This window comes from Rattus norvegicus, chromosome 1, assembly GCF_021556685.1.
Source record: "Rattus norvegicus strain SHRSP/BbbUtx chromosome 1, alternate assembly SHRSP_T2T, whole genome shotgun sequence".
Classification (NCBI taxonomy): Eukaryota; Metazoa; Chordata; class Mammalia; order Rodentia; family Muridae; genus Rattus; species Rattus norvegicus.
In genome coordinates, this window is record NC_141534.1 from 195,129,497 (window position 1) to 195,153,779 (window position 24,283).

General features: G+C 47.2%; 2 protein-coding genes across 16 annotated transcripts; one reads left to right on the top strand and one right to left on the bottom strand.

Annotated features, from left to right (window-relative positions):
• The first annotated feature begins 6,279 nt into the window (after window positions 1–6,279).
• On the top strand, window positions 6,280–19,000 carry Phkg2 (phosphorylase kinase catalytic subunit gamma 2). 14 transcript variants are annotated; one of them, XR_015643899.1, is made up of 10 exons: window positions 6,280–6,396; window positions 6,787–6,899; window positions 13,148–13,323; window positions 13,580–13,634; window positions 15,185–15,250; window positions 15,324–15,487; window positions 17,824–17,914; window positions 17,996–18,149; window positions 18,212–18,346; window positions 18,423–19,000. XR_015643899.1 is itself a non-coding variant. In XM_087595862.1 (10 exons), exons 2-10 carry the CDS (start codon window positions 6,805–6,807, stop codon window positions 18,714–18,716), a joined length of 1,221 nt encoding a protein of 406 aa, XP_087451988.1. In that variant the 5' UTR covers window positions 6,280–6,396; window positions 6,787–6,804; the 3' UTR covers window positions 18,717–19,000.
• Window positions 19,001–19,046: 46 nt separating this feature from the next.
• On the bottom strand, window positions 19,047–24,210 carry Cfap119 (cilia and flagella associated protein 119). Of its 2 annotated transcripts, none has more exons than XR_015642464.1 (9): window positions 23,559–23,858; window positions 23,247–23,278; window positions 22,292–22,357; window positions 21,782–21,976; window positions 21,020–21,090; window positions 20,718–20,834; window positions 20,564–20,624; window positions 20,392–20,481; window positions 19,047–19,281 (listed from the first exon to the last, which is right to left on the bottom strand). XR_015642464.1 is itself a non-coding variant. In NM_001134694.2 (9 exons), the coding sequence occupies exons 1-9, from the start codon at window positions 23,769–23,771 to the stop codon at window positions 19,103–19,105; spliced, it is 999 nt and encodes a 332-aa protein (NP_001128166.2). In that variant the 5' UTR covers window positions 23,772–24,210; the 3' UTR covers window positions 19,052–19,102. The 2 variants fall into 2 exon arrangements, 1 of the variants encoding a protein (NP_001128166.2); NM_001134694.2 differs by having other exon boundaries at window positions 19,052–19,281; window positions 21,807–21,976; window positions 23,559–24,210.
• Window positions 24,211–24,283: the final 73 nt, after the last annotated feature.

Sequence of the window (24,283 nt, forward strand, 5' to 3'; positions counted from 1 at the left end):
ATGGTCATGAGACACCATGTGAGTGGTGGGAATTTGAACTCAGGACCTCTAGAAAATCAGCAAGTGCAGCCATCTCTCCAGCCCAGCAAATCTTAATGGAATACAAGAGCCTCTTCCTCAAAGGGGCTAGAAAAATGACTCAGGAGTTACAAGCACTTGCTGCTCTTGCAGGGAACCCAAGTTTGGTTCCCAACATGCCTATCCAGCAGTTCAAAACTCCACTTCCAGGGAATTCAACACTCTGGCTGCTGTGAACGTACACATAAATAAAAATTAAGTGTCTTTATAAAGATCGGGTCCTGTTATCTTTTTGTCTTTGCTGTTATCATTGTATAATAAGTATGATGTATAGCTGTAATTTGTTGCTATGTAATATGAATATAGTATAATTTGTTCATTATCTGATGGAAGCATAGGGAGTGTTTCCAATTCATAAAAGTTATAAAACTGCTACTATGGATATTCTTATACACACATACCCTATTTGAGACAGGGTTTCAAAATGTAGCTCACTGTGTAACACTGGTTGTCCTGGAATTCAAGTTTTCAGACCAGGCTGGCCTCAACCTGTCTGCTTCCCAGGCAACAACTTGCCTGGCTCAAGTCTTTGGAAGCTTGTGTACCTCACAAATAGAATGTTTTTGTGACTACCATAATTCAGGAAAGAGTAGAGCTATGCGAATTAGAGGTGAACACACTGATGGGGAAGGAGGGATGGCACATGATGGCTCTCTTCAGTGTTCGAAAATGTTTAAGTCTGTCTGAGGAGTCGTGAATATGTTCACCAACAATAGACCAAGGAATCGATCCAAGTCTCATATAATGAACCAGTGGGTTTATATTGGGATTATTTACAGAACATAGGTAGCTACATCACTAAAAAGTCCACATCACCATGGGCAGAGTCTCACGAAAGCTGCATCCCTGGAACTCCTTGACCAAGAGATTTTCTCCTTAGTAATTGCTTACTAATTGGTATAGCCAAAGAAAAGGACTTCCTGAGTCTTCCTCGTTCTTAAATGCCTCCTTTCTCTTGAGGGGAGACTCTGAGCTGTAAGAGAAGAGCTGCACAACACTACCTCTTTAGTTCTTCTGATGCCTTCTTTTTATGAAATTTTTGAGGATATTCCCTGAGATTTTGTTTTGGGGGAGCAGGGTAGAATGACAGCAATGTCTGTCATTCCTTCCATTTATGGTTTCGAATTGCCACTGTGCCACAGAAATGGTCACTTTTTTTTTTAGAAGCTTGACTGGCTCTGAATGTCTGCTACCTGCTGGGAAAAGTTTCCCGGATAGACAGGTGCTTCTCAGTTAAGAGCTTGTACCAGAGGATCTGAGTTCAGTTCCCTGCATTCATGTTTGCCAGCTTAGAAACAGCTCTAGGCATCTGATGCTCTCTGACCTCCACAGGCAGCTGCACTTAAGTACACAGACGTGTACATACACATAATTTAAAGTAAAAAAAATCCAAAGTTTCCTTTTGTAACTGAGACTAACAGTAGCCATAACCTATGGATATAAGCAAAAATTACCGTCCAGGTGTCTACCTTACACCTTCTGATGTGCTTTATTTTTAAAGCTAGCTAGCAGCAGTTGGGCTCACAGCTCAATCCAGTTAATTTCTCATATCTTATAACCAATGTGGTGTTTCAGCAATTGACTTGCTGCAACCAATAGCAGTAACAGTGGCATTTATGTTTTTCAGGGCCCCAGAGGCTTTTCTGGCAACATCTCTGGGAATGTGCTCCATCCCTAGCACCAGGATTTTCATCTAATAAACTTTATAGCTTCAGAGAGGTTTGTTTTTTGTTTTTCCAACCACTGTGCTGGGTGCTCCTGTAGAAATTATTTCACTGTAGTTTTTACTGTCCCTCCAGTTGTTTTCGAAGTCTATAAGGCATTCAAGAGCTAACATAGAATGAAACTTTTATCGCAGAGGATTGGCAGGCTCCCCGAAGTCCTTTCCATCAAAGGGAACTCTGAAAACACCATAGGTCAAATAGTCCAATACAATGGATTTGAATCAATTCATCAAGAAAGCAGTGTTGGGTATGGAGCACAGACAGAAGACCACCACTTCATTTCCCATGAGCCATTTCCTCTCCTCCTAGGGCTTTGCCTTTACGCTGAGACATCACCCGTGCATCCTGAATGGACTCAGGTACGGCTAAGCATTACTTGGTCTGGGCCAAAGCTAAGTGGAAGGTTAGCAGATGCATGTGTTAGCCTACTACACTTACTTGCCACTGGAGCCAGCTTCCAGTGTCTGACAGGCTCTGAACTTGGGTTGTGTCCAGCATCTCTCTGTTGACTGTACCTAACTGAATTAAACTCCGTCCTCTTTACTTTTTCGTATGGAGTAATGTGCTCTGGGGAGGATAATTGCCTACCACTAGGAAAGACCTTGGTAAGCTGTTGCTCATGCTTTTGGCTTTTTATTTTACATAGGAATGCTGTCTTGATAAAAATGTAATTTTTTATTACAGATGGACTTTAAATTTTTAAATGATTAAATTTTGTCTATGTGTGTTCATATGTGTGCCACATGCTTGCTTGCTGTCCAGGGAGATCATCTGGAACTGAAGTTAAGGGATATTGTAAGCCACCATGTGGGTGCTGGGAACCAAACCTAAGTCATCTACACGAGCAGCCAGTGTCTTAACCACTGGCTCATCTCTCCAGTCTCCATTTTTATTGATTTTGTGTGTTGTATGGGGAGGGTTCCAGTGCGGCATGCACACAGAAATAAGAGGACAGTATTCAGGAATTGATTTTCATATACCACATGGGACCTAGGAATTGACTCACATCATCAGTACACCACTGAACTGTATCTTTTAAGATTTGTTCATGTATACCAGGCTGGCTCAGTTAAGGATGGCCTTGACCTCCTTCCTCCACTTCACATGTACTGACAGATATGTCACCAAGCTTGGGTGCGGTGATCTTTAAGTGATAGGACAGACCCCTCTGCCTTTTCGTCCTTCCCTTTGATTGTTTTACACCTTATAAACTTGATTTACATGCCTCACCATGAGGCTCTGCGAGAAAGATACCGACCAGCCCTGAGGTCCTTCCTGACTTGTTTTCCCTCTCATGATCCTATGGAAACAGTCCTTTCAGGCCCAGTACACTTGGCACTAAGCATGACTGTCCTAATAATGTCTCAGTTTTCTGTTGTCCTCCAGAAGCTGATCTTTAGAGAGCTTTAGCCAGCGATAACCAAGCTGGTGTTTCATATCAACTAATCCACCAGAGATTCTTTTCCCTTTTTATTGCCTCAGATTATGCAAATTTACATTATTTGGTTTCTTTTACACACTTCATATTCCATCCAGTCCCACATCTCACAACTTTATTCAGCCGGCTATTAGGAGAAAGTTCTATTTCTTGCTTAAAAATCTTTTCCAGGGCCAAAAAAAGAGCTCAGAGTAAAACTTTCTATTACCAAACCTGACGGCCTAACTTTGGTCCTTGAGACCCACATTGCAGAAGGAGCCAGCTGCAACATGTCTGCTGACCACACATACTCTGTGACCTGCATACATGTACACACATACAAGTAACGTAATTTTAAAAGTCATTTTCCATTCAAGCAGGTCAAATGTAGTTTTCCCTGGTTATAGTTGTCTGTACTGGACTTGTTACTAAGTGCCCCCACATGTATGCTGAATTAATGAATTTTCCCTATTTTCTGTATTAAAGGTCATGGAATCTCTTCTGCCTCTCTCCCTCTTTGATTTTGGAACTCAGGAATATAAGGAACTAGTTTGTACTCTCTTTCCATCTTGCTAGCTCTGAGAAATAGCAAGCCAATATATACTAACCCTCCAGTTTCTCACATTTCCTGTCAAGTCAGAAGCTAGTTTGGAAGGCTTATCTTTGCCTCCTTATAATACCTCCTTACACAAGCAAGTTCTTCTGAGCCTTGGTTGTGTCTTATTACCCACATAACTAGCACCACAGCCTGCTTACCATCCCATCAAGCACACAATACTTTGAGGGGTGTAACATTTTCCAGCCCATCAGCCATGTTGAAGTGTCCCCATACTTGTAGCAGACCCCATTCAGCAAGGAGACATGCTACCCTATAACAAATGAGATGACAGCTGGTCAACCTGGAGTTTCCTCTCCTAGACGCCCTTCTTTCAGAATTCTGAGCTTTGGTTGCACTTCTTATTTATTGCAGGGAACATGCATCTGCCACCACAGCAAGGGGGCAGGTTATTCCCTACCACACTGGGGTATAGTAATCAGGATAGCTAGCTCCCCCCAACCCCTGCAGATGCCATACTGAGACCCATTTCAGAAGGATGTCTGGTCCCCATAGTAGGAGTATGGAACCACACCTCCCAGCTTATGGTTGGGTTTGTGGGTCCCTGTTTACATGCCAATTGCATTGACTTTCCTGGAGAGATGTAAGCACTCGTTCACCCAAGACAGGGCATTAGCAAACCAAAGGAAGTCACTAACCACTGAGTTTATGGGGTTTTACACAAGAGCACAGTGACTCAAAAGCAGCTGTGTCACGTCCAATAGTCCTCATAATGTGAATAATTTATATGCTGAATCTTTATACCCATCTCTGGTTTTGGCTCTTTTTTGTTCAGTGCTTGTAGTTCAGTTTGGCCTTATGCATGCTGGGCAAGCACTCAACAGCTAAGCTAATGTCCCAAGTCCTACTGTCACCTTTAAAATATGTTCTGGTAGAGTATAATGAACATGTAGTGAAACCTACATATTTAAAGTCTGTGGAGTGAATGGAACATGAGGAGGCCCATATTGTGATCCCTATCTCGTTATTCTTGTCCTTGGTCATTTTCCCAAAGATCCCTGGTTCCTTTGTTTGCAGCAGAAATCAGCATTTAGACGCTGTATACTAGGTTCTATTTGGGGGTCCTTTTAGAGATCAAACCTGGAAAATATAAAATTATATTTTTAATCTATTTTCCACCATTGCCCTAATTTTGCCTGTAGGGTTCTTCCTCTAGTTCCCGATTTCATATTCTCGTAGGAAGACTCTTGGTTCCTAATTATATGACTACTTTATTTTGACTAATTTCAGAATAGTTATCTCCTGTATACCAACAACAAACCTACTTAGCAAAGTTTAGAACTTTGTTTTGCAAGTTATTAAAGTCAAGCCTGATGAGAAAAGACCAGTGCTTTACAATGATAGAAAGCAAAAAAAAACTATAAATTACTTGTTTTCATTACGGAAAAAAGTTGTTAGAAAATCATCCTGCAATCTAGGCGTCCTGCACTTTTAATCCCAGCACTCAGGAATCAGACTGACTGGTTTTTGGGAGTTCCGTCCCAGCCTTCACTACACAGCTGATTCCTAGCCAACAAGGGCTACATAGTGAGACACTGTCAAAAACAAAAATTATCTTTTCTCATTTGCTAGAATGTAACCTTGAATATTTTTCTTTTTTCGTTGCTGTTACTCCAGAGCCTTGGTTTTAGGATTTAGCTGGCTTTGGAATTACTCCAGGCATAACCTTACAACCTTGTATATTTCAGGCAGGAGACTTCTGGGAGCAAGACGTGTGTGTGTGTGTGTGTGTGTGTGTGTGTGTGTGTGTGTGTGTGTGTCACAATGTGTATATACATATATATATGTTATATATATATGTTATATATATGTACATACATACATACATACACATATACATACACACACACACACACACACACACACATATATATATACATACAGTAGGAGTTTGTGACTCCAGGATGAGGGACACTATCCTGAACGTTCTAGTCGGCAGCAAATGCCAATAATGCATATGCATTTTGTTATTTTGTTGTGTTTCTCAAAACACAGTTTCTCTGTATAAACAGCCCTGCCGGTCCTGGAACTCACTTTGTAGACCAGCCTGCCTCCAACTCACAGAATCCTCTGCCTGCCTCGCCTCCTAGTGCTGGGATTAGACGTGCACAACCACACTTGTTTACACTCAGGTTTCCACAATAAAGGAATTTTGGAACGGGCTCTTACTATATAATAAAGAGCCGAAATAAGGTGAAGATTCCAGAAGGAAACTAAAAGGACCTTGTCCTAGGGCACCGCGAGGTAGTGCAGAGACATATTTCCGGTAACCTAACTTCCGTGTCTCTTTACAGACCTGCAGCACCGTAAGAGAAAAGCAAATGCTGCCCGTTGATTGGCTATTTTCCAGGCTCCTCCTCATGTGAAGAGCTTTTGGGGACTTCTAGCTCCAAAGTCAGTGTCTGCTGGCTTCCTATTGGACTGCCATTTTCCAATCGGCAAGCAGCAGGGTTCATTGGCTGCAATGATGGAGGCAGAGCCTTAGGTCGCTGTGAGATCCTTACAGGTTAAAGCAAAGGAGTAAACGTGAGCCAAGCAGCCGAGGGAGGGTCTTTGCGCAGGTTAGACTGTTCTCTCCCCTCCCCTTCCCCCACCTCCCCCTTTCCCGGCCTGCACGGGTCACCCTGCTCGAGACCCCGTCCCCCTCCCAGTGGACGCCAAGTGCGCTTGCGCGGTAACAGCCGCCCGCACTTGTGCCATTTCCCCCTTCTTCCGAGCCACCTTTCCCCCCTCCCTCCCTTCCCTATCCCCTTCCCTGCCCTGCTTCCCTCCCTTCCCCCTAGACTCTTCGTTGTGGTCTTCCCGTTCCTGATCCTTCCCCTACCCCACCCCCAATCCCCAGGACCCTGGCGCCCCAGCCGCAGGTGCTGCGCCCACGGGAGCCACGATGTGCGTCCTCTCAGAACCTGTGGGCCTCCTTGCCCTCACTGCCCTCCGTTTCCTCCTCGCAGGCCCCCACATCCTTCAGAATGACGTTGGACGTGGGGCCAGAGGATGAACTCCCAGACTGGGCTGCGGCCAAAGAGTTTTACCAGAAGTATGACCCCAAGGACATCATTGGCAGGTGAGCCTTAGGAGGAAAATACGTAGGTCCAATGTAGTCGGCTCCCAGACAGGAATAAGGCTTCCTTCTGAAGGCTGATAGTTTAGGAAGTGGTCCGTGGAAAAGAGTTAGTGACTAGGCAAGTATTCTGAGTTAACCCGCTATTTTCCTCTATTCATCTGTATAGTCAACAAACGCGATTGTGCTCCAGACACTGGGAGGGTAGAAAGTACCCATACTCTATAGTGCCTGAAAGAAGCACGTGAGCATTTCAAAGGTATCTAGTTATCGAAATAAGAGTCTGTACAAAAGATACTTGGGGCTGGGCGGTGGTGGTGCATGCCTTTGATCCCAGCAGAGGCAGATGGAACTCTGTTGAGTTCGACACCAACCTGGTTTACAGGGGAAATTCAACGACAGCCAGAGCTACCCAGAGAACCCTGTTGGGGAGGGGAGCCGGGATTGCTGCCTGCGGTCGCCACCACAGACGCTCTATGGGTTTTAGTTTCAGAAGCATAGTGTATTGGCCATGTTGTTTGTGTTAGGCACTAAGGACACCAGGTGAGGGGGTGACAGGAACCCGTAAAGTTTCTGTCTTGGGCTTTACATTCTAACAACAGAGACAGATAATGAAAACAAGATACGGGCCAATGCAAGCGTTAGGGGGAAAAGTAAGTAGGCAATTGGATTAAATCGATGAGGTCTCCACAGACAAGAAGCTTTAGGAGACTTCTGAGAAAATAACAGGAGGGGACAGTTTGGGGGAGGGTTGTTTGGTTGTTTATGGGGCTCGGGATTAAACTCAGGGCCCCCTCCTGGGAGACAGTGCTTTACCACAGAGCTACATTCTCAGCCCCAAGAAACTGAGCCTTTAGCTGAGCTGAGTGTGAGAATAGACTCAAGGCGAGAGGGGGAGAGTCTTTTCATTTAGAGGGGACAGTTAGTGCAGGGCTCAAGGCAGTGGCTAGACCCTAGAAAGAGTAAGGAAGACAAGGAGGGAAGGGAGTAAGATGGGCTTTAGGCTCTGATGAGGAACTTAGTCCCATGTAGCGGCCAGTCCTGAGAGTGGCACATCCAGTAACAGGATGTGAAGTACACTTGTGAGCCAGGAGCTTGCTCTCTGCACTTGGGTTAACAGTGGAGCCCAGCTTTTACTCTCCTGTGCGTTTGACGTGTGTTGAGTCTATTAGGACACTTTAAGTGGCACTTAAAACTCTTAGAAGCTTAAAAAGCTCTTTGTGGCCTTTATGTAGAGATAGGAAAGGGCTGGCGATGGTGGCACTTAGACTAGTGGTGACTGCAGAGATGGAGAAACAAGTCCAAGTAATGGTTTCAAAGGAGACTGGATACGGCTCACAGGGAAGGGGAAAACAGGGTAACTTTTAAGGTTTTTATTTGAGCACTTGAATACCATTTACTGAAATGAAGACTTGAGGAAGGATTAGATTGGGGAATGGAGTGAACCAGTCAGGAGTTTCATTTTGGAAATACTAAGTTTGAGATGCCAAGTTGATAGAACTTTCGAGTGCATTTGAGTCTGCAACCCGAGAGCTGGATAACAACCATAAATTTGGGGGTGTCAGCGTAGAAAGGGGCAGTGAGGAGGGAAGGGGCTGAGGCTTCTGGGCCATGTCGCCATTTCCTGATCACTTAGAAGAACTACCAGGGAGCGTGGAGAGAAGCAGTCTGAGTTCGTAAGAAGCATGAAGAATGCGCTGGAAGGTTGCCAGGCGCTGCTTTGTGAGATGCTTCTGAGGCCTGAGAAAGGCAGGCATGTGGCGTTCGATTTGGCCAGGCACATTCAGATACCACACGAAGATGTTAGTAAAGTAGTTAGAACCAGGATTTTGGTGAGAAGTTAAGGCTCAAAGACAGTATACTGTGACAGTTGCACATTGACATTTAAGGCTTCTAGGATTCAATACGGGTCACCAGGGGACAGACTGTGTCTCAGTGTCTGTTCTATTGCTGTGAGAAAACACCATGACCAAGGAAACTTAAAAGAGAAAGCATTTAATTGGGGCTTGCTTGCAATGTCAGAAGGCGAGTCCAGGACCATCCTGGCGGGGAGCATGGCGGCAGATAGGCCTGACCCTGAAACAGTACCTGGGAGCTTTCATCTTACCTACACGCAGCTGGCAGAGAGCAAAACTTTGCCCGCCCTGGGCTTTTGAAGCCTCAGAGCCCATCCCCAGTGACATACCTCCTGTAGTAAGGCCATGCCATCTAACCCTTCCCAAACAGTTCCGCCAACTAAGGCGCAAGCACCCAGACACGTGAGCCTTTGGAGACCGTCCTCACTCAAACCCCCAGAGTGTACTCGGGGAAAGAAGCCACGTCCAAAGCCTGACGTGTTACAGGATTTGGGACTAGGTAGGAGAGAGCAAGCTTAAGAACTGTAGTAAGGGTGGAAGGAGAGGACTGCCTCCATAGAGTTGTCCTCTGGTCTCTACACACACACAATCATAAGTAATAAAAGATTTGGGAAATAGCCACCAATTAACTGAAGCACAGACTAACTAGCAGGAGTTTCATTTTGGAAATACTAAGTTTGAGATACCCAGTGAGGTCATTTGGAGCGTAGTCCTCAGGTGAATGGTGAAAGAATTAGGATTTGATGCTGTTTCTCCATTTTTTTTCTTTTTTAAAATGTTTTGTCCCTTTTACTTACACTTTTTTCATCCCGATCACAGCCCCACCTCCACTCCCTCTAGTGACACCCTCACACAACTCCTCCCCCCATAAAATATATTCTTCTTCTTTTTTTTTTTTTCTTCTTTCTTTTTTTTTCCGGAGCTGGGACCGAACCCAGGGCCTTGCGCTCGCTAGGCAAGCACTCTTCCTCTGAGCTAAATCCCCAACCCCCATAAAATATATTCTTAATTGGAATAGAATTATTATCACTTTCCCTCCCTCCAGCCCTCCAGCCCTCCCCACTACTCTCCCTACCTCATGCCCCCTAGCTTAGTCAGGGTTTTTTTTTTTGGTTTTTTGGTTTTTTTTTTTTTCTTTTCTTTTCTTTTCAAATTGATTTATTTTTGAAACATTTCTTTTTTGCCCTTTATTGAAAATAGATGTTTCTCACATCTATTCTTTTTTTTTATTAACTTGAGTATTTCTTATATACATTTCGAGTGTTATTCCCTTTCCCGGTTTCCGGGCAAACATCCCCCTAATCCCTCCCCTTCTCCTTCTTTATGGGTGTTCCCCTCCCCATCCTCCCCCCATTGCCGCCCTCCCCCCAACAATCTAGTTCACTGGGGGTTCAGTCTTTTTTTTTTTTTTTTTTCGGAGCTGGGGACCGAACCCAGGGCCTTGCAGTTGCTAGGCAAGCGCTCTACCACTGAGCCAAATCCCCAACCCCGGGGTTCAGTCTTTTAGTCAGGGTTTCTATTCCTGCACAAACATCATGACCAAGAAGCAAGTCGGGAGGAAAGGGTTTATTCAGCTTACACTTCCACACCGCTGTTTATCACCAAAGACAGTCAGGCCTGGAACTCAAGCAGGTCAGCAAACAGGAGCTGATGAAGAGGCCATGGGGAAACGTTTCTTACTGGCTTGCTTCTCCTGGCTTGCTCAGTTTGTTTTCTTATAGAACCCAAGACCACCAGCCCAGGGATGGTACCACCCACAATGGGCTGGGTCCTCCCCCCTTGATCACTAATTTAGAAAATGCCTTACAGCTGGGTCTCATGGAGGCATTTCCTCAAGAGAGGCTCCTTTCTCTGTGATAACTCCAGCTTGTGTCAAGTTGGCACACAAAGCCAGCCAGTACAACCCCACTTTGAAGTTGATAGCCTTTTTCTTTATTGTTATATACCCGTGTGTGTGTTCGTGCACACACATTATGAAAGGGGGCAGAAAGATTATAAGAACCAGAACACAAGAAAGCCTGTTGGTATTTTACTTTTATCGTTTAGTTAATAGGGTGGTAATTTTGGATGTATCCAACAGTTAATTATAAGATTGAATTTATGGTGAATATCTTTAATCCTAGTCCTTGGAGGCAGAGGGAGGTGGAACTCTGGTGAGTTTGAGGCCAGCCTGGTCTATGTAGCAAGTTCCAGGCCAACTAGTGAGGGAAAGGGGGAGGGAGGGTCACCAGAACCAAAAATGGAATAGACAGATGGGACAGTAGGTGGAGCACTTGCTTAGCACGTGTGAAACCCTGGTATTAACCCAGTTCTTGATGGGGAGGGCGTTGAGGAAAGTCAGTTGCCCTTGTTAACTGATAAGGTGGGAAGTTTTTAAACAGTGAGTAACAAGGGATCTGTGTTTAGGAAGCTAGTTGAGAAGCCTTGTGGTGGATGGGTTATGAGAACCTTAGCAGCTGGGAAGAGAGCAAGGTGGTTCTTACAGTCATCCAAATAAGAAAGCTAAGGCCTGAGCCAAGGTAGTGAATGCATGTGGGGGTGGGGGGGGCATTTTGAGACTCTCTGCAAAGTGGGTTAGAAAGAATGGGTTACCTTGGAATGAGAGAGGGACTGTCTCGCTTGGGAGTATGAACATCAATAGCATTAACAGGTCAGAAATAAAGAGAGAAGTTAGTTTTGATAGAAAATGCAGTTGTCATGATAGATATGAAATGTCTTTATGATCCATGAGGAAAGATGTCCAGGAAGACAGTATCTGACAGGGAAATATCTGCTGGGCTCAGCGGTTGAAATCTCAGAGGTGCAGAAGACACCGAAGGAAAATGTTCAGGGCTAAGGGTGGAGCCCTGGGAAGCCCAGCTTATTTATTGTTATTAATATTTAGTATTGTTGAGATGGAATCTCTGTGCAGCTGAGGTTGGCCTGGAACTCAAAATCCTCTGTCTTGGCCTTCTGAGTGGTCCAGTTACAGGCCTGGGCCAACACACTTGGCTCCGTTGGTTTATTTTGGCAGCTTTATGCTGGGGACACTTGGGGACTGGGTTTGAGCTCAGAGACGTCCATGCTAAGCAAGCGTCCTACCATTTACAGCCAGTCCTGTATTTCCTCTGTTAACCCATGCCCAGCAGGCACATCACCCCCAAGCCGTTCTCCCAGCCCAAGGCTAACCTTTTAGGAGCTCAAGAGAACAAGACTGGGGTCTGTCAGCAGAAGAAAAAAAAAAAATTGAGTCTTCAGACTTGCATTCCCTCTTGAAATGATCTAGAATCTTACTAGAAAGGCATAATTTCTAAAGAGCACCCTTAAAGTAAAAGGTGTGTGGGATGCTTAAGGGGGGAGAGGACAGACGGGATTGGCGGAGGCAGCATTTAGTCTGTTCTAGATGACTTGAGCCTTTGTACTTCATGAAATTATAAGATTCCCAGTGAAGTTTATTAATGACGAGGAATGACTAGAGATCAGGAGCATAGCTTAGTGGTAGGGTGCTTCCCTAGCACATATGAGGCCCTGGCTTCCACTGTACACATTTATTGGGCTTTTCTTACACCCAGAGTTATAGGGGAAATTTGGGATTTGGATGAAGAAATAGGTGGTTTCTTTCTTTTTTCTTTTTTTTTTTTTTTAAGATTTATTTATTTATTTATTTGAGTACACTGTAGCTGTCTTCAGACACACGAGAAGAGGGCACCAGATCTCATTACAGATGGTTGTGAGCCACCATGTGGTTGCTGGGATTTGAACTCAGGACCTCTGGAAGAGCAGTCATTGCTCTTAACCACTGAGCCATCTCTCCAGCTCCCGACTCCTGCAAAGGGCAAACTCTGGGACCTTTTGAAAAGCCTTGTTCGGGGCCTAAACAGGGAAGGAAGACCCTGGATCCAACTCAGATCACCTATCTGAGTTCCTGTAGGCTTTGTATGGTACCTCGCTGCTTGGTACCCACAATGTCTGAGGACACTGTAAAGCTGTGATAGGGTAGGGTCTGTGGTCATGGCACTTGTCCTGGTATGAGTCTGGTAAGCACAATGGCCCAGAGGCTCTATTCTGTATAGAAGTAGGAATGTAGAAGCCAGATGTGGTGCTGCACACTTGAGTTCAGGATCAGCCAGCCTGAGCTACACAGCAACACCCAGTCTTACAGGATGTGGGTGGTACATGCACTCAGGAACAGAGGCAGATGCAGCTCCATGAGTTCCAGGTTAGCCTGGTCTACATAGTGAGTTCCAGAACAGCTAGAGCTACATACTGAGCCTCTGTCTAGAAGAAAACAAACGGGGGGGGGGGGGGGGGGGTTGGGGGAGAGCTGAAAGAGAAGAAGAAGAGAGGGATGAAAAGATAAGGGGGTGAGATTGGGAGTGTCGGGGGCCTGACTTGGCTCTTATTTGACTCTGCTAGAGGAGTGAGCTCTGTGGTCCGCCGCTGTGTCCATCGAGCTACTGGTGATGAGTTTGCAGTGAAGATCATGGAGGTGTCAGCTGAACGGCTGAGTCTTGAGCAGCTGGAGGAGGTGCGGGATGCCACACGGCGAGAGATGCACATCCTTCGCCAGGTCGCTGGCCACCCCCACATCAGTGAGGCTGCATTCCCTGCTCCTGCCGGCTGACAGCCCCTATCCCTGTTGGCCCTGTTCATGACCCACACCCTAGAATTTCCTCCAGCTCTTCTTCCTCGCTCTCTCTACCTCCCAGCCAGTCTTTGGGTCCCTGTAGCCCCCTTGGTACTCCTGCCCTCCAGGATACTAGCCTAGTGCTGCCCTTGGGTGGAAATGTGCCTGCAGTGTATACCTGCTCCTCCCATCTCTCTCTGCCTTTCTGCCTCTTTCCCCAGTCACTCTCATCGATTCCTACGAGTCTTCTAGCTTCATGTTCCTGGTGTTTGACCTGTGAGTATCACCCTGCTCATCTGAGAACTCCATTCCTTGCCTCCGCGTATGGTCCCAGGCTTACAGGGTTACAGCACATGGGCAGGAGATGACTGTTTGCATCATGCTCTGCTCCCGCAAGGGCTCTCTATTGTTCTTTCCCCTGGAAGTCCAAGGCACAGACCTTTTCCTTAAGTGCCATTGCTGAGGCAGAAGCCTCGAGAGTGATAAGATCAATCAAAATGCCAGGAGAATCGCAGTGACTAGCGGGGTCCCTGTCCCAGTCCCTCTAGGTTATAAATGATGAGGAGGGAGAAGACTGGGTGCCAAACATTGAGCACGGAGCAGAGTCCTTATAGTCCCTCCTCGCTCAGGAGTCCCTGACTTGGCACACTGCTCTGCTGCCCCTGTTGGTTCTTCTCTCATTTATCTGAATCTGATGTTACGTGATACATGATAGAGTGCACACTGGATGCAAATGTATTCCAGAGTACGATTCAGCCACGCATGATGCCAGCAATCCCAGCACTCGAGAGGCCGAGGCCAGGAGGATTACAAATTCAGGGCTAGCCTGGGCCTGTATCAGGACTCCATATTTGAGAAATGAGGGACTAATTTGAATTATTCAGAAAAAAATTCATGAAGCCATCAAATGGCTCTCCACAAAACTCTGAGGGGAAATCGGAAAAGTCTGTTCCCTGTCCCTTCAGAGTTCAAGACAGTGACAGTCCATTTTGAGTATTGATTAGTTTTAATTATACTCTCCGTTTTGTTATTTATGTATATATTTATATTGAAACAGAATCTCACATTGTCGCCGTGGCTGGTCTAGTCTTTAAAGATCAGACTGCCTACGTTTTGCCAAGTACTGGGATTAAAGGTGTGTGCCACCCCACCCAGCTGGAACCTCAATTTTTTTTTTTTTAATTTTTATTTATTTTTTTTTCTTCAGAGCTGGGGATCGAACCCAGGGCCTTGTGCTTGCTAGGCAAGCGCTCTACCACTGAGCTAAATCCCCAACCTTATTTATTTATTTTTAATTTCTTTGTTTCAGAGGGTTTCTCTGTGTAGCCCTGGCTGTCCTGGAACTCATTCTGTAGACCAAGCTGACCTTGAAATCTCAGAGGTCCACCTGCCTCTGCTTCCTGGGTGCTGGATTAAAGGTTTACACCACCACCAGCACCAGGCCCTAACCTCGATTTTAAAGGGTGATAAAATAAGCAAATTCCAAAAGACTTTTATTCTACCTTTTTGTAACTGTCATTGAGCTTTCGGCCTGTATTTGAAATACTGACTTTAAAAAGTCTTTTGCAGCTGTAGTTGCTCTCAGATAAGAAAGGCCTCCTGTGACTTACCACAAGAAGTTGCTTATTCTTACTAAAAGTGTTCCTTTGGGACACATTAAGGACATTTCAATCACCAACACACTGTGGAATCAAGTTCACTCCTGGGGTGCTTTTTCCCAACCTGCTCCTGCTGGCCACAGAGGAGTCTCTCCTCACTGGCCTTACCACCTTCTTAGCCTCCAGATGGGTACATCTGCCACTTCTCCTCCTCCCTTGACCCCTTAGGATGCGGAAAGGAGAGCTGTTTGACTATCTCACAGAGAAAGTGGCCCTCTCAGAAAAGGAAACCAGGTACTCTAAGAGCCTAATACCTTGGGATATCAGGGGAACGGTACAGGGAGAAACAGAAGCCTGCCTCACCCAGGTCCATTATGAGGTCTCTGCTGGAGGCGGTGAACTTTCTTCATGTCAACAACATTGTACATCGAGACCTGAAGCCTGAGAATATCCTCCTAGATGACAATATGCAGATCCGCCTTTCAGATTTTGGGTTCTCCTGCCATTTGGAACCTGGCGAGAAGCTTCGAGGTGAGGAGATCAGATTCCTTAAAAGGGAGGGAAGCAGGCCCAAACTTGAGGTTGCCTGGCCAGGTTGAGAAATGAGTCCCTGATGCCAAGGAAAAGAAAAGTGAATACTCGTTGCCCAAGTGCTCTTGATGGAAAGGCTTTGTGCACCTCAGTGGACTTCTTCACCTTAGAGAAGGGAGATGCATGCAGAGGACCAGGCCCCAGGAAGCCAGAAGAAGGGAGCACTGTTGAACCTGAGGGATGCACAGGAGGGCCCTTTAGAGCTGGGCTTTGTTCTGGAAGGAGAGAGAGAGTAGGGCTAGAGGAAGTGTGGATAAAGCAAGACCTCTCTGTGGTACTTCAGTGTTTTGAGGATCCTGTATGACTCATTGTAACAAGAAAAATTCCTGGGACTGGGAAAATGGCCCAGTGGGTAAAGCATTGCCATGCAGGCTTAAAGACCCGAGTTCAGATCCCAGCAACCGTGGAAATGGCAGCATGGATGAGGTAGAGGGAGGTACCCTTGGAATAAGCTAGTTGATTATCCAAATCAGTGGAGCTGTGGGCTCAAGTGATTGGTCTTACCTAAGTCCATCAAGGAGAAAGTAATTGAGGAAGATGGGTCAACAACAGCCTTGAGCCTTCACGTGTGGAATGCACACGTACACATTTCTAGTGCTGAGGGGAAACCTTGAGCAAATTCACATGTAGGAGTCCCAAGAGCTATTCATAAGCTGTCTTGTCCTTTGTGGTTTTATACGGCATATACCAGTAGCGAACACATAGTGGGCATTTATCATGGGGCGAATGCCATACCAGATATCTACGCTGTGGCTTATTTCCCTAACAGTATTATTTCTTCTCAACAGAAAATAGTACGGGGGTTGGGGATTTAGCTCAGTGGTAGAGCGCTTGCCTAGGAAGCGCAAGGCCCTGGGTTCGGTCCCCAGCTCCGAAAAAAAGAAAAAAAGAAAGAAAAAAAAAAAAGAACAAGAAAATAGTACCAGTGTCTGTTTCATGACTTAGGTGTGAAGACTTGATGACTTGCCCAGAGTTTGAACTTGAACTGTGGGCTCCAGGGGCCTTGAGGATACTGTGTGTCATGTATTTCCCTAGTGGCTTCCACACAGACCTTTCTAGAACACCTTTGCCCTGCCTGCTTCACCTTTCTTAACTTGAGTGACTCAGGTTTCACTCTAAGCTCCACTCCAGGAGGGGCCCCTGCTTTCTGTCTTTGTATCCCACTTGACCTAATGCTCACCTCTTGCTTGCTCCCTGGAAGATAATGAGCTTGGGAAAGGCACATCTACCTCATGGCCCTCTCATATAACTCTGGATGTGTGCTAGAGTGAAGTACTTGTGCTCCGAAGTCTTTTTCAGTTTAGGCTTATTAAATTCTCCTGGAAGTATAACATGGAATACTTTGAAATTTCTGAAATCACAAAAAGAAAAGAAAAGAAAAGAAAAGAAAAAAGAAAAGAAAAGGTACCTGCAATGGCAAAAAGAAACTAAAAACAGATTTGTGTCAGTGATGGAGGAACCTGAGCCATGGGCACTTAGATTCAACCCTGATGCCTTGAGAGAGAATCAAGGAAGGGTTTTTGTGGAGGGTTTTTTGCTTTGCTTTGCTTTGGAACAGTCTTTACATGTCTATAATGGAACGAGCTGTGTAAACCAGCATAGATCACCCAGACCAAACCCTAAGGGAGGGTTTAAACAGGGACTACCCCAGTGCCTAAGCAATTCCGGGTTGGTGCTGGGCATGGTGGCTCACTCCTTTAATCCCTGCATTTAGGAAGCAGAGGCCCGCAGACTTTTTGAGTCTGAAGCCACGCTGTTCCACATAATGAGTTCCGAGCCATCCACGGCTATACAGTGAGATCTTGTCTGGAAAAATGGATTTTGCTTTTCATACAGATTATGCATCTGATACAGTTGGCAAAACAAGTAGTTTTGGTGAAAGAGCAGCTTGGGGTGGGGTGGGGCGGTAAATGATGTCGTTAAGACAGACCGTGAAGGGTTGGGGATTTAGCTCAGTGGTAGAGTGCTTGCCTAGCAAGCGCAAGGCCCTGGGTTCAGTCTCCAGCGCCAAAAAAAAAAGAAAAAGAAAAGAAAAAAAAAAAAAAAAGACAGACCGTGAAGCCATTCCCAAACTAGGGAAGCCATTCCTAAGAAGACCACCGTGAGCTTTGGTTAGCTAGGGACAGAGCCCTTGTTCTGAGGCTCAGCAGGAAACACAGGAACAAAAAGGGTGCACTCATGTTCTTGTGAAATCAAGAAACTCCAGCAGAGGGTTGGTGCTTGGGGCTCTGCGGTGATTGCTAGCGGCAGCCCTCAGTCTTCTGCCCTCTCTCCAGAGCTGTGTGGGACTCCGGGATATCTAGCACCAGAGATCCTTAAATGCTCCATGGATGAAACCCACCCAGGCTATGGCAAGGAAGTCGACCTGTGAGTCTCGGCACTCCCTTCCCCTTCTGTGTCACTTCCTTGCGTGTTACCTATGCAGTCTGACCATGGTCTCATTTTCAGCTGGGCTTGTGGGGTAATCCTGTTCACACTTCTGGCTGGCTCGCCACCATTCTGGCATCGACGCCAAATCCTGATGCTACGCATGATCATGGAAGGCCAATATCAGTTTAGTTCACCCGAGTGGGATGATCGTTCAAACACCGTCAAAGACCTGGTGAGTAGGGGCCATGAAATGATACTAGGGAAGACCCAAGATCTGACCCTCATGCTATAAAGTTTCTCTAGATCGCAAAGCTGCTGCAGGTGGATCCTAACGCACGCTTGACCGCTGAGCAAGCCCTACAGCACCCCTTCTTTGAGCGCTGTAAAGGCAGCCAGCCCTGGAACCTCACACCTCGCCAGCGGTTCCGGGTAAGTCTACACCCAGCCTTTGCCCTCTTCCCTGTGCTGGATGTTTTACTGGGGCTAATACTGTCCCCTTCCCCAGGTGGCAGTGTGGACAATACTGGCTGCTGGACGAGTAGCCTTAAGCAGTCACCGTTTACGGCCACTAACTAAGAATGCACTCTTGAGAGACCCCTATGCACTGCGGCCAGTACGGCGCCTCATTGACAACTGTGCCTTCCGGCTCTATGGACACTGGGTGAAGAAGGGGGAGCAGCAGAACCGGGCGGCCCTCTTCCAGCACCAGCCTCCTAGGCCTTTCCCCATCATTGCCACTGACCTGGAAGGAGACTCCAGTGCTATCACAGAGGATGAAGTTACCTTGGTACGGAGCTAGGACCTTCTCCCTGGGCAAGCCACGAAGTAGGACTCCCCAGGAGGAGATTTTCTTTTTCTATCATTCCAACCACTTGGGACTCAGATCTTAGCCCTGCCTTGCCAAGTCTACAACTGAGAATGCTGCTTGTCACAGAAACCAGCCCTTTACCCCTACCTACCTACTCTGGACTTGGAGATCGGGGCAGAGATGGAAGGGAACCTCTTCCCAGCATTGTGCCTGGCCTTGCCATCACCGCCTGTGCTGCATCTGAAATAAAACCTGCTACAAGCCTGGGAGAGCCAGTTCCATGTCTGCTGTCAGTTTCATAGGGGAACCAGAAGGTGCTCGTGAAGGGGGAGATGGGACACTGTGGCCCAGGTCTTTATTGAAGAGAACGCAGGGGATCACTTGGCCTTGCTCTTGCCTTTGCTAGGAGGTGTCTGATAGGGCCGTTCCAGTGCAGCCAGTCTGTTGCTCAGCCTTTCTTCACTCTCCTTGAGCCGCTCCTCCACCAGCTGCTGGAGCTGCCTCAGCTCCTTGTTCAGCTGACACTTGATGTAGGTCTGGAGGATGCACACCTCGCCTACAGGAGAGGGGAGGGCAGCACAAGTGATGTCTGGGAGTGAGCCACACAGGGCAATGCCGCTTCAATTCAGGGACTGTCAGCCACCTCTTCAGAGGCAGACAGTTGGGCACTGCAGTCTAACATCAGGCAGATTACTTAGCACATGCATCAGCATTTTGGGGAAAACATGGATGGTAACGAAACCTTGATGGTCGGATTGAGTTAATGTGCACGTTTAACACTGGGCATCCTGGGGTCCAGGATCACCAGATCTGTGCTTGCTATTGTAAGCCACTCTCCCATCATTCTCTTTCCAGAGCCACCTTTTCTACACATAACAACACTCCATGGCTCCAACACCATGGCTCAATGGTTAAAGACACTGACTGCTCTTCCAGAGAATCTAGGTGCAATTCTTGGCACCCATATGGTGGCTCTCACATCTGTAACTCCAGTTCCAAGGGCATTCACTGCCCTCTCGTGACCTCTGTGGGCACTGACATTTGTGATGCACAGATACATATCAGATACACATGGAAGCTAAACTCCCAGATAGAGAAAATAAAAACAAAAAATAAAGCTCAAGAGACTTTAGGGGACAACGGAACTAAAACTAAGTCCTGGGCTGGGTATAGTGGATGGGCTACACAGTAAGACCTTGTTTCAAAGAAATAAAACAAGGGTGGGCAGGATGGTTCAGTGGGTAAAGGAGCTTGCTGTGTAACCTGCCAACCTGACTGCAGCTCTCAGAACCCACGCAAAGCTGAAAGGAAACAGGACTCCAGAGGTCCTCTGACCTTCATAAACAAGGGCTGGACAGATAGATGGCTTAGCATGTAAGAAGAGGCAGGAAGATCTCTAGGCGTTTGAGGCCAGCCTGGTCTACGTAGCAAGTACCAGGAAAGGCAGGACTACATAGAGAGACCCTTTCTCAAAAAAGGGGGTGGGGTGATCATGTCCAGCTGAGTGGTAAAACACTAAAGTGCATGGCTCTAATCTCGCTCCCCAGCACTACAAAGCAAAATGGCGGTGGTGGGAGGGGCAGGGGCATGAAGAGTCAAACAGGCCCAACCCTTTGATTTGACCTTGGCAGAGCCCTGGCCACCTTAACCCTTCTGATGTGCTCACTTGGCTGCTGCTCTGCCTCGGTCACGGCCTCTGGCTCCTCCTCCTGTGGAGTAGCTGCTTGCTCTACTGTTGCCTCCTCATCTTCTTTCTCTGCAGAGCAGAAGCAAAAAGAGGTCTTGGCTGGGCCCAGCCCTGGCCCAGTTCCAGCCAGGTCCACCCGTGCCCATCTTACCCTCTGGCCAGAGATGGAGTGACTGTAGCCCCATGTAACTCAAAGATAGGTCGAGACGAACCTGAGGAGGCAAGGGAAGAGAGAGGCTAAGAGGAAGCCCTTGCCATAAGAGAAGAGGGCAGACAAGTGGCCACTCGCCACCTGCACACAGTACCTGTGGGGTGAAGACGTATTTGTAGAGCTTGAAGTGGCGGAAGTAGGTGTTGACCACATAGTCTGCCAATGCCAGCAGCTGCTCCTCTTTAAAGAGGTCGATGCTGAAAGGGGGCCGCTGTGACGACAGTCACGAGTTAAGTGCCCTGACGACCTCTAGAAGCCCACTTAGCCCAAAGTACAGCTATCTAGAAGCAGGGAGAACCCCAGGTGGCCTTCAGAAGAAGATGGTGGGAAAGAGAACAGGAATTTGGGCTAGATCTTGCCTGTGGTTGGGTGAAGGCTTCATTCCAGGGTACTGACCCTGACTCCATGGCAAAAGAGAACGCTGGTAAAGTAACGGTAGCATTCCTCCACGTTGCCCAGAGGTGTAGCTGGAGGAAAGCAAGGTGAAGCCGTCAGGCCCTTCCTACTCTCCATCTGGTCGTCCCACTACCTTTAGAGCACGAGATTCAGAACTGGACAGACTTAAGAGTAAGTCCTGGCCTGGTCTGTTAATTCACTCAATAAATATCAAATTCTTACTATACACTTTTCTAGGCACTGAGAAAGACAGACAGGTCCTTCCCTCAGGAGGCTGTTTTGTTTCCGATCTGAAACTCGGTATATAACTAAAGTTGGCCTCAAACTAGTGGCATTGTTCCTGCCACAGCCTCCTGAATGAATTCGAGTGTTTCGGGCTTGAACCACCATACTCAGCATCATTGGAAGTTACTTTGTTTTTGAGACAGGGTGTCAAGTTGCCCAGGATGACTTTGAACTTCTGATTCATCTGCCTCTACTTCCTAAGTGCTAGGATTATAGTGTGAACCCAGGACTCTGTACCAGGCAAGCACTCTACTAAGTGGGCTACAACCCCAGCCTCCTATTTAAGATACTTCTCAGAACAGACCCGTAATATTGGCACCATGTGTTTCGCTTCTTAATAAGGAAGCCTCTCAAAGGTGGTAAGTGTGGCCTAGCAATGTTAACCTATGGCGGAACACAAACCCTAGACTGCAGGCTCCCTACTTTAGCTCTCACAGCCACTTGTGCCAGCCCAGCCTCCTCTCCTGGGGCTCAAACCTTTCGGTGGCTGCCTCCCTCTCACCAACACAGGCCTTGTGAAGATCTTGGAGCAAGGCACAAGCTGCTGATGTCTGCTCTAGTGAAAAGCCCTGCTGACGGCAGAAGATGAGTGCATGGGAAAAGAGGTCCAAGATAATGGCATCCCGCAGGCTCTGCTCAGGACCACCAAGCTCCAGGAGCTCAGCAAGAACCCTTGGGAGGGAGAGGGAGGCATGAGTGACAGCACAAGCTCGCCCGCCCCCACCCCCACCTTAGAACTTAGTGTTGCTACATGGGTAATTTGCCTGTGTGTGTACATGTGCACCACGTGCTTCTCTGGTAACCAGGGAGGGCCACAGACTATGTGGGTGCTGGGAACCAAACCTGGGTCCTCTGGAAGAACAGCCAGTGCTCTTAATGGCTGAGCTGCCTCTGCAGCCCTATCACCTGACACTCACTCGATGCTTTAAAGCACCCCACCCCCACCCCCACCCCCAAGAGCTCTGTCTTGCCGACTCAAACCCGTACTCTCTCATCTCTTCCACGGTGGCTGCCTTCTCCAGTCTGTGCATAGAATGGATGTCCAGGTATTTCCTGTCAGGAAAAGATGAAACAAACCACTGAGCCCGTAGACCTTCACTGGTGAGGTTGCAACTTACAGAGCATCAGAAGGGGGATCTGGAGTTAGGGCATGGCTAACCTGCTGAATAGCTTTTGGCAAGTCATTCTCATGGGCCTCCCTCTCACTGTAAATGAGGAACATCATGGTCTGGGATCTAGACTCTAGATGAACCAACCCTTAGGAGGCGTTTTAAATCCAATGATGAGAAAAGAGTTGTGCCAGGTAGTGGTGGTACACTCGTTTGAGCCCAGCACCAGGAGGCAGAGGCAGCCTTGCCTTCTCTTAAGTTTGAGCTAGCCTGGTCTACCGAGTGAGTTTCAGGACAGCCATGTCTTGAAAACCTAAACAACCTTGAGTTCTGTGTGTGACCTTGATGAAGTCCCCCTGGGCCTTGGCATCAGTCTGCACAGTGCTCCATCTAGCAGCTGTGGTGCCTGCCCTCTGTGTATTTTTTTTAATATTTTATTATATATATATATATATATATATATATATATATATGAGTACACTGTAGCTGTCTTCAAACACACCAGAAGAGGGCATCAGATCCCATTACAGATGTTTGTGAGCCACCATGTGGTTGCTGGGAATTGAACTCAGGACCTCTGGAAGAGCAGTCGGTGCTCTTAACCACTGAGCCATCTCTCCAGCCCCCCTCTGTGCATTCTTGTCTTTGCCTTTCTTCTCACACTGCCACTATACATCGAGGGCCTGGAACACTGGTGACTCATTACCTTGGGCATTTCTCAGTCTCATCTTTGTAAAATTGGGGTGCCCTGGCTGGACAGGACTGTTGAGGAGACCTTAAAGGAACAATACAAATGAGAAGTGTAACTTTTCCCCAGGGCTCTCCACACTCACCACATACAGATCCGGGGCTGGGGTAGCGGTGGCTGTGGAGAGAAAACAGATTATGGGAAGAATAGCTACTTCAGTATGTAGCCCCGAGTCCTTAGTTCCTCGTGAATTTCTAGCAGGTATGAAACAGAGTATGCAATAATTTTAGCTATAGCAAAGTAGGTAAGACCGGGCTTCGGTGGGCTCGAAATACTATTTAGCAGTCTATTTACAACCGAGGCAACTCCAGAAAATTCCCGAGTGTTGGTAAATGTAATGACTGGCAGCGCCTTATTGGGAAGTATTCACTAGAGGACAACTCTGTCCCGCCCTCACCGGGAACAAGTTGGCTCCAGGATCTTCAGCCACCTCCACAGGGCTACTAGTGGCCTCTGCTGGCGACTCGTTCTGCTCATCTGTTCCGATCCTTATGACTGAGCTGTCCACCAAGCTGGGACTCCTGTCCGGTTCCTCCTGCAGTTTGGGAGAATGTTCCAACTCCGTCTGCACCTTCATTTCCAGGCTCTGGCTGGATCTGGGGGTAATCATCTCTTCGTCCTTCTTAGCCTCAGACAAGGGCTCTCCAGCCTGGGCTCTGGGGCAGCCAGCTCTCCCACTGCAAAGCCCGGACCTGCCCCTTGTTGTGTTTCTTCGGAGGTGGTGAAGCGAGAGGCAGCCAATCCGCAGAGGGCGTCTTCCTAATCTTGTCTCCCCGGTGACCGTTGTTAAGGAAAGTAGAAAGTACAAGCCCACACCAATCATTGAAAAGATAGAGCGCATGCGTAACGAGTTGCACGTGCCTCTTCGAAGTTGCTTATAGGGGTGCTTTTAAAGATCTGTCTTTTAAAAGATTTAATTTAAAACAATTTGTGTGTTTTTGTGCCTGCGTGTGCGCACATGTGTAGAGGATGTTCGCTTGTGACCGTGGAGGCCAGAAGAGGGCGACAGATCCTCTGGATCTGGAGTTCCAAGGGGTCGTGAACCCGGTACCCCGAATAGCAGCAAAGGCTCCAACCATAGAGCCACCTCCCCATCTCCTAGTGCAATTGCTGTGTCAGTAA